Source organism: Hippichthys cyanospilos, chromosome 18 (assembly GCF_059441005.1).
Source record: "Hippichthys cyanospilos isolate Australia breed blue-spotted pipefish chromosome 18, RoL_Hcya_1.0, whole genome shotgun sequence".
Taxonomy (NCBI): domain Eukaryota; kingdom Metazoa; phylum Chordata; class Actinopteri; order Syngnathiformes; family Syngnathidae; genus Hippichthys; species Hippichthys cyanospilos.
Window position 1 is genome coordinate 6,705,342 of NC_142386.1, and position 8,971 is coordinate 6,714,312.

The following is an 8,971-nucleotide window of genomic DNA, read 5'->3' on the forward strand; positions in this document are numbered from 1 at the left end:
GGAATTACGGTAATTTACATGCACGTAATACACGGTGGAATCGGTTTTGATATCATCTCATGGCCCATTTAATGAATTCAATCGCAAGTTTCTTCTTTTACTTTTTTTGTCAATGTAGAGGTGTATCACCAAGCATGCGCCGCACCACACTGCCTCCGAGAGGCCAAGATCGGTATTGCTATTATTTCAAAAGGTTTATTTTACTACCAAATGTAATTCCTATTTTGGCAGGAAAGGTTTGACATCAATCATCAGTTAGAATTATTAACTGTGATTTTGATACAATTTTTTTTTTTCCCCAGTTACATGAATACAAAATGTATTACTTAATTGTTACACTTTCTATTAGCAGCGCAGCCATACTCTGACTTCAGATAGTTTGTTAAAAGTTGACGCAGCGCACCCACGTATCAAGGCAAATATTGTGCACGCGCACGCACACACGCAGCATGAACAAATCCATCTGCCACATCAATATTTTTAGTCACATGACACATGCACATTGACCCCATGCTGGAACATTTCTCTGTGTTTGTTTGTATTGTGGCCCTTGTTGTACTCTCGACTGTCACGTCCCAATGCTGCGTTTGCACATTTTATGGCAAATGTATACACCGTTGAACTTTGCTCCTCAATTTGCTCTTTAATAGATGCTGCTGCCATGTCAATTCTGAGAACAGGATACAGCAAAACATTGGACAGTCCATACTGCTTTGACCTTTTTTTCCTTTCTGCACTTTTCATAACACCAACGTTTATCGCTACCAACACTAATTTGCACATATTCGCAACAGATTTGCGGCGAATGAGTGGTGCCATCCCCTCCCATCGTCCAAGGCAAGAGATCAAGTGGTATTGTCGCGCGTTTCACAAAATGAACACTAGAGGGCGCGCGAACAAATTGTATAACCCAACATTACCTTGAACCGGAAGTTGTCACATCCACGAATTTTATGTCACGAGGATTACTCAAACTATTTTTAGTGTAATTTAAACAATATTAATGGTTAAAAAAAACGTCCGCATTTTTATTTATTTGAACACTACATCATAATATCTAATGAACGTTCAACAAAAGTCAATCATATTCCAGAACAGCTCAATAGTAGAAGGGAAAAAGACTTACGTACTGTGCAAGTAGAGCAGAGCGAGACCTCTTGAAATCCTGTCGCCAATGCAGTCTTGTTATTATTTGTACTCCCATCAGCGGCGTTATCTTCGTCGCCCATTCATTCATTTATCCGTTGATGCCGCGCCGCGTGGGGTGGGGACACATGTCGCACAAGGCATCACATTTGAGGTCGTGATAGTGTTGCCGGAGCATGCAAGTGGCCGGGTGAAAATCAGCCGCGATCCGCCACTGCGGTCACTCGCAGAGAAAGTGCTCGCTCCCCCCTTTTAAAGGTAGGCCACGGATTGCATTCGTTTGCAGGATCGCACAAATCGTCCATCGGTCTCCGATTTTAACTGCGAACTGAGTCTCCCAGAGGCGAACTACAGGAAACTTTTGCAAAAGTTAAAATTTAACATAATAAAAAAGTACAAGTAGAAAACGTTTCTATTTAGATGAGACAATAAAAAAATGGATGCACAGCATGGAGCTGCTGGCAACTTTCCCAAGTACCTCAGGGGCAGTCTCGATCCTTGCAACGACGCTTGCTTCTAAATGTTGGAAATAATGACGAGTAGATTTGCAAAGAAAAATGTTATTATGCCGGCCCTTTAATCCTGGGAAATGAAGCAAGGCTTTTAACCGAACGAGAAACACAGTGAACCCACTTTGACGGGGAAAATTATTTAATATTTTAATATGGACCTTCCCTGACAAAACTCGTGCAAACCTAATTTATTACTCACACAACTATCACTGAAAAAAAGCCTTGAGCAACAGCAAATTGTGACAATCGGTAAACATTGCAATTGCGTACTGAATCGTACTGTTGCGAGAAAAAAAATGCATAATTTTAGTAAATATAAGACCACGGGTATATGTTAAATGATTCTTTTTTTTGGAATTTTCACTTTCTCTCAACAGTAAGCTGTGTTAATCAAAATTGCAACATCAAACCACATGACATTCCACTAAGTGTATGGAATCTGATATTTACTTGAAAAAATACACAGTGCATAATTCCGGTTTTGACTTGATAATCTTGTGGTGGTTGTCTGGTGACTGGCAGGAAGCGAGCGTTTTGGACACAATGGCGCCTCATCCAGCGGTGCAGGCCATCATCGACCTCTCTGCTGGAGCTATAGGTAACCTGATGCACTTTTTTAGCCTCTCCTAAACTGACGAAAACCAATCAGACGCTACTACAGTAGCCATTACTCTACAGCGGAATGGAAACAAATCTTGCAGGCTGTTTTAAAGTCTGTCTGCGGAGCATCGGGCCCACTTATTGGCCTCGTCTTGAATTCATTATGTAAGGGAGGCGAGCTCCTTCTCTGGGGCCTTTTTAGGTCAACGAACAAGAACGTGTGCGTGGCTCCGTCTCACGGCAAAGATTAGAATTGGGGCAAAAAGATCTGCCGAGTAGCTTTTCCTGTGTAGTCTAATGTTCAAGTGGTATAAATGGTGTCCTCCTAGGGGGGGCGGCGTGCGTCTTCAGCGGCCAACCTCTGGACACGGCCAAAGTCAAGATGCAGACCTTTCCCACGCTCTACAGGGGCTTCGTCCACTGCATGGTGTCCACGTACAAACAAGTTGGCATCCGGGGTCTCTACCGGGGAACCTCGCCGGCCCTCATGGCCAACGTCGCAGAGAACTCCGTGCTCTTCATGAGTTACGGCTTCTGCCAGCGGCTCGTCGGCGCGGCGGCGGGACTCGGCGCCGACGCCCCGCTCAGGTAGGACCGCGTCGACTGCGTCCGCTTCCGAGAACGCGCGCGAGACTTTGTGCGTGTGACTCCTTGGCCGCCTAGCGACTTGCAGAAAGCGTGCGCCGGCTCGCTGGCGTCCATCTTCTCTTCGCTGGTCCTCTGCCCCACTGAGCTCGTCAAGTGCCGTCTGCAAGCCATGCACGAAATGGAGGCGTCGGGCAAGATTGCGAGGAGTCGCAAGTAAGCCCTTTTAAACGAGTCGTCGGATACTTGGTCGACACACAAAATAATTTGGCTTGTTTCGCCGCTCCGGCTTCCTCCGACGTTCTAAAAACGCTCTTCTTACAAACGCTGTAGCTGAGCCAATAAGCTGCAGTAACATCGTGTTTCAAGGATGCTCTGTCTGCGCCGTTTGTATTCAAGTATTCAAGTTCATGAATTCTCTTTGACTATGATACCAAGGGAGGACATTGTGATACAAATAATATATTGAAAATGATATCAACGATAGTTATTTTGGGGGTTTTCTTTTCATTAGCCACAGAAACAAAGTTTTCTGTCTTGTCCCGACTTTTGCGTGGCGCGCAGCTCCACGTGGTCGGTGGTGAAACAGGTCCTGAAGAAGGAAGGCCCGCGGGGCTTCTTCCAGGGCCTGAGCACGACGGTGGCCCGAGAGGTGCCCGGCTACTTCTGCTTCTTCGGCGCCTACGAGCTGTGCCGCCGCGCCTTTGCGGACTACATGAAGTGCCACAAGGATGACATAGGTGAGCGTGCCGCCGCAAAGCCTTCTGGGAGCCGACGCTAACGAAGCTTTCCGCATCTCACTGCGGTGTAGGCGTGGCTCCCATCGTATTCAGCGGCGGTTTCGGGGGGGCGTGCCTGTGGTTGGCGGTCTACCCCATGGACTGCGTCAAGTCTCGAATCCAGGTCATGTCCATGACGGGCAAGCAGGGCGGCTTCTTCCAGACGTTTACGAGCATCGCGCGCACCGAAGGTCCGTCCGTACTTCCGTCTCATGGAGTCGTTCTTCTCTCTCAAGCGCTTCGAGTCATTTGTTTGGCTTCTCTGTTTTTACTCTCGGGCAGGTATCAGAGCGCTCTACTCGGGTCTGGCTCCCACCATGGTCCGCACCTTTCCCGCTAACGGAGCGCTTTTCCTGGGCTACGAGGTCAGCCGCAAGGTCATGATGAAGCGCTTCGACAGCTGACGTGCAGCTTTACAAACGAGTCGCGAAGGGCGTGAGAGCCGGCCTCACCTCTCGCAGGTGACGACAGCCTATGAGGCTTTTGTTTAGAGCGTACAACGGTTTGTCCCGACCAAGTTTGACCGCCAGCCCATATTTCCTCGGTCTTGTTCACACGAAGTTCTCGCCTACCTCTGTGTTATGAAATGCACAAAAACGACAGTATTTGAGGCCTTTCGAAGCATCTCATTCTACCCACACACTCCTTTTAAATGTATGATTTTAGAGTCAGCGGTCTAATGATGCCGTTCGGGCTAACTTTCAGCATTTGGAAAATCTGCTGATGACTGTGTTTTTTTAGAAATGGAGTTATTGATGATCTTGTTTTGCAGTTTTATGCTGTTTGACTATTTGCGCACAGACTGGCGTCTTGGATTGCAATAACAGTGCGTCAGACTAAAACAAAAACAATCAATTCTCACAACTAACTCGCTGTTTGCCTTCTGATTTTGGTTCAAATTGATTTCACCTTTTGTGTTTGAGTTTCATACAAAAGTTTGCCTTTTAAAACTCCTTTAAAAAACACTGATATACTATTTGCACTCCACGGACAGAGTTGCAATACAGTCATATCCCTGTTAATAGATGTTTTTACATAGAAAATGCTAACAACTGAACTCTATGTTGGAATATTGTGTATATGAATAATAAACATTTGAGTGAAGCATCTTATTTTTCTGGGTTGTATTTTAGCAACTTGAACATATTTTTGCTGCACAGCCAAATCTATATGGCAGTGATAGGAAACGTTTTCATGCTGCGTTTAAGTAACATTCTTACAATGAATGTGAAACATTCTTCTTAATTTTGAACATTTATTTTAGTGCATATTCACAAAAAACATTCAAAGATATTGAGCTTTCTTGAAGGATTCTAGTGCCAAAACCATACGTGATTGACCCTTTTGTGAGTAGAGGATGTTTCAGCAAGAAACTTGGTGAGAGTGATATAACGAGGGAGGGTAAAAAAGTACAAAACACGCGTGAGCTGGAAATATTTTCAAGAATACGCGATGCAGCTGCTTGCCAGCAGGGGGCGCGCTGCAGCTGCAAAGCGAAAACAAATTAAAAAAAAAAGGCTTGAGCCATGATTATTTAGACAGCGGAGCTTCAGGTAATCAAAGCGAGTTCCAACCTACGTGCGTTGCCACTCAGATGACGCTTTTGGTGGCGCAGGTTCCGCACAGGCAGCCGAAGAGGCCGTTGATCATCTGGACGGCGCACAGAACCAATTGCAGGCAGCTGCAGGCCAGCAGGGTGCCGAACAAGCCCGTGTTGAACTCCACGATCTTTTTGGGCTCCGTGCATCTGCCCCACCTTGAGCTGTCGGTCAGGTAACTCGGCTCGCTGGACGCAAACAAGAAATTTCTCATCAAATGTGGAATAACAACTGCTATAACATAAAAGCGGGCAGGACACTGAAATAATGAAAAAAAAAACGGACAAGCAGTCACGTAGTAAACCAAGCAACGCATCACAGTAACTACAATACTATATTTGAAAAAAAAAGTTCCAGAAAGTAACTTTTTTCATTTTGGTTAACTTCCTTCGTCCACAAGTATTCCTTTAATTCGGCTGAAACGACACCTTCATTTATGACTATATTGGAGAGCAACCTTATCAAATATTTTTTTTATATCTCTCGCAACCAGGGGTAGTACATGAACACGTCCGCCCCTAGTTAAATATTTACTTCAAACAGCCAAGGCACTATTTGGTATATTGATTAATCTATTCCATAGCAATGCCATATAAGTCATGCATCACTTTGCATGATAATTTGGTCATTTTTATGTAAGGTAAACAGTAACACCCCTCCAGCAAAGATTGTGGCCATGCTATTTTGTGAATTTTTACTGTGTGTGTGTGTGTGTGTGTGTGTGTGTGTGTGTGTGTGTGCGTGCACATTTATGTGGTTTATAACCATTTTCTTCTATTTGTTTCGGATGTAATTTTACTCTCGGCCACTAGATGGTGGTACAAATTTTGTCTTTGTTAGATGCTAAATTATTGAGTTGCTTGGCAGTGGATGAAATCACTGCATTGTGTCGTAACCCCCTTTGCTGTGAAACGTTTGTTTCTCAACCATGATGTAGTTGGCCTGACTCCTCTTCACCACCTTTATTAGGAAGCACCAATTGTGACTGGGCTTTACGGGCACCTCTTGTGCATATGATGATTTAAAAAAAAGAGACAAAAACAATTTACTCAGGCAATTAAACAAAAAAAAAAATGTATTCTTTTCTAATGACTTCTCCAAAAAAAGTATGTCAACATCACCGTTAAGAGCAGCTATCATGTGATTTGTTACCTGTCTTTGAAAGGCGTGGTCCATACCAAGATGACTTTACAAAGCGGTCCATTCTTCAAAGCCAGCGCGGCCACACTTAGACTGTACAGGGCGCCGGCCACGCCCACTGCCGCAAAGAGAATTGATAAGAACATCTGAGGAAGTCAAAAGATAAGCAAGGTTTAGGAACATGCTGATGGATAAGATAAGTTTCATTGTCAACAACGTGTTTCATCCTTGCACATTGTTTGAAAGTCCCAAGCGCAAAGACTGTGCTTTCCTCGTTTTCTTGCTCATTGAGTAGTTGCCATCATTTCCTGTATGAAGTCATCAAGTCTGTAAACGCTCGATTGTCAACCCCCTGCCTTCCGGACCTTGATGTCACCCACAACCGTTTCCCGTGGCGTTTCTATTTTCAGCTGCTGTTATTTTCCACAATCAGCTTTTTAAACTTCTCTCATTTTGTTCAGCATTGGTTCCATTTTTTTTTCCTTCTTCACAGCATTCCAACAGTTATTACTCTGAAGAATGTCGGGAAAGCTATGAGTGATTTCTCACCTTCTCAGCATCAGACAGCTTCACAACTGCTATTTATTCCTCATGCTACAGCGCTGTGGTTTGTTTAGTATACGAGTAGTGCGCCGCACCGGCCAAAACAAGTGTGCAACGGCCACGAGAAGACATGCGGCTCTTCCTGTAGTTTTTTTTCTTTTTTTTGTTTTCTTAGCATACACGTGGGCCTCAAAAGTCTAATACTTGTGCTGGCATGAAAAACAATGGACTAAAGTCAAAGTAGTGTGTTATCATTGACGTTACGTAAATGCGCGGTTGACTATGCAACAATGCTCACATTGATTTGCTGGATTTCTTTTGAATATCCAGGGCAATGCAAGAGCTTGGACACAACACATTCCAATTCTTCAAGTAACGATGGCGTCTCGTTTTAATTTGGTTCTCGTCATAATGCGATTTTTAACATACGTTCACCCATGAATTTTAAGCGTCGTTGGCTATGTATCGACCTGATTTGCGCGCCCAGCACGATCTAATGGGGTTCAACCGTAAATAGTGTTGGACCTAATGTCTCACTCACCCCACAGCGATTTCCACAGCATCCTTGTTTTCCAGTCAGATGGATATAAAGCGCTGGCAGCAAAACCTGAAAGTTGAAGCGTCAATTAAGCGTCATTTCACTTCATCCCGAGGTGTCAATTTGAATAGCCGAGACGTTAAACCACATATACATGTATTAATACATTTCTTAAGGCATCTTCTGATAACAGGCCATTATTAGCTTGGCAGTTTTGAAGAAAGCGCTGTATTGCATTGTTTTCAGTGTCCGGTATCAAACGCGAGTGCGTGTTGAAAGCCCTGACGTCGTAAGGCAGCATTTTTCCAAGAAAGGAATGCGCAACGGCTTGTCATCACAGCCCTGAGGGAAGCGTAGACAGCTTACCATTAGGCCGCCGCCGATGAGTCCTCCCATATATTTCACCTCCTCTGTGATATGTCCATCTTTGGCGTACTTGATGTCCCCATCAGGAAAGAACAAGACGATGTTGCAAATGATGGATATGAGAGCTAACGGGTATAAAGTCACAGCGATGCAACGCGAACATTTCCCGGTGCACATGTTGCCACTGTAAAACTGCTGCAGTTGAAAGCTTGGGGGGGGGTTTAAAAAAAAAAAAAGCCTCCTGCGAGTTCCTGTTCAGGACGTTGAGGCGGCTCCTTTCCTCCTTGCCCTTTCTATTGAGGACACTGACCCGCGCGGGGTAAGAGCGTGTGCACTTGTACGTTCACTCGGAGCGACTTTAGGGCGTGTGGGAGGTGGAATGACGAGCAGATAGCATGGACAAACAAAACCTGGGATAGGCGGCCACAAGCAAACGTGACTCATTCCACTTGGAGACAATCGGTGTTTTGTCGAGAGCACGGCAACATTTGCAAGTTACATTAGCAAGTTTGACATGCGCCCAGATTGGGACTCCAGATTCATTCGGCATTTTGGACTTTGCGCACTGTGAGGTGTTGCCAGAAGAATGTCACTGACATTAGCTGCAGGTAAAACATTTATGAATGAGCCCTGAGGTCGAATATGAATCACACGGGCTAGGAAGGAGGAAACGTAGCAAAACATGTCCTTCCTGGCAACCCACAGCCTGCCTGGGGAACTACCTTTCTCTGTTTAAAAAAAGAATGCCAACATGTCATTCATACTATATACAAAGACAGCAAGGACACTATTAAAAAAATGCGGTCAAACCCAAGCATTGGTCAGTAAGTTCACAGACTGCTCTTTCAGTCCTGTTTGTGAGTCACATTGTTCTGAGAAACGTCGAGCACAAATTGAGGACAGGAGGACGTCCCGGGGTGCGTGGAGACAAGGTGGACTAAACGTTGGACGCAAACGAAGAGGCTGGGTTTCAGGAGGATACTCGTATGGCCCACCCTCAGACCAGATCGCCTCCCGCACATTCCGGCCCTCCCGCCACCTTTCGTAAACAAAACCCATCTTCGGCTGCAATCGACCACGGCTCACAATGTTCCCTACTACTCCACCGCTAGCCCGCGTTTACTGTAATCATAACAATTGAAGACGACTCGTCCCGTTTTCCGA

General features: G+C 45.1%; 2 protein-coding genes across 5 annotated transcripts; one reads left to right on the forward strand and one right to left on the reverse strand.

The window, feature by feature from the left end:
- The first annotated feature begins 360 nt into the window (after window positions 1-360).
- Window positions 361-4,734, forward strand: slc25a15b (solute carrier family 25 member 15b). Of its 2 annotated transcripts, none has more exons than XM_088439974.1 (7): window positions 361-1,404; window positions 2,181-2,256; window positions 2,588-2,846; window positions 2,922-3,059; window positions 3,408-3,583; window positions 3,655-3,813; window positions 3,905-4,734. In XM_088439974.1, exons 2-7 carry the CDS (start codon window positions 2,202-2,204, stop codon window positions 4,024-4,026), a joined length of 909 nt encoding a protein of 302 aa, XP_088296100.1. In that variant the 5' UTR covers window positions 361-1,404; window positions 2,181-2,201; the 3' UTR covers window positions 4,027-4,734. The 2 variants fall into 2 exon arrangements, with proteins under 2 accessions (XP_088296100.1, XP_088296101.1); XM_088439975.1 differs by having other exon boundaries at window positions 2,667-2,846.
- A 129-nt stretch (window positions 4,735-4,863) lies between these two features.
- tm4sf21a (transmembrane 4 L six family member 21a) lies at window positions 4,864-8,345 on the reverse strand. Of its 3 annotated transcripts, none has more exons than XM_088441777.1 (5): window positions 7,808-8,345; window positions 7,445-7,510; window positions 6,373-6,506; window positions 5,201-5,408; window positions 4,864-5,108 (listed from the first exon to the last, which is right to left on the reverse strand). In XM_088441777.1, the coding sequence occupies exons 1-4, from the start codon at window positions 7,982-7,984 to the stop codon at window positions 5,213-5,215; spliced, it is 573 nt and encodes a 190-aa protein (XP_088297903.1). In that variant the 5' UTR covers window positions 7,985-8,345; the 3' UTR covers window positions 4,864-5,108; window positions 5,201-5,212. The 3 variants fall into 3 exon arrangements, with proteins under 3 accessions (XP_088297903.1, XP_088297902.1, XP_088297901.1); XM_088441776.1 differs by having other exon boundaries at window positions 5,197-5,408; XM_088441775.1 differs by having other exon boundaries at window positions 4,864-5,408; window positions 7,808-8,337.
- Between the last annotated feature and the right edge of the window lie 626 nt (window positions 8,346-8,971).

Bases quoted from the DNA above. Each gene is read 5' to 3' on its own strand.
- slc25a15b (XM_088439974.1), top strand. From the start codon at position 2,202: ATGGCGCCTCATCCAGCGGTGCAGGCCATCATCGACCTCTCTGCTGGA. The intron at 3,060-3,407 runs GTAAGCCCTTTT...CGTGGCGCGCAG, and splicing joins AAGATTGCGAGGAGTCGCAA to CTCCACGTGGTCGGTGGTGA. The intron at 3,814-3,904 runs GTCCGTCCGTAC...ACTCTCGGGCAG, and splicing joins GAGCATCGCGCGCACCGAAG to GTATCAGAGCGCTCTACTCG.
- tm4sf21a (XM_088441777.1), bottom strand. From the start codon at position 7,984: ATGTGCACCGGGAAATGTTCGCGTTGCATCGCTGTGACTTTATACCCG. The intron at 7,511-7,807 runs GTAAGCTGTCTA...TTCAACTTTCAG, and splicing joins TCATCGGCGGCGGCCTAATG to GTTTTGCTGCCAGCGCTTTA. The intron at 5,409-6,372 runs GTAACAAATCAC...GTTTGCGTCCAG, and splicing joins ACCACGCCTTTCAAAGACAG to CGAGCCGAGTTACCTGACCG.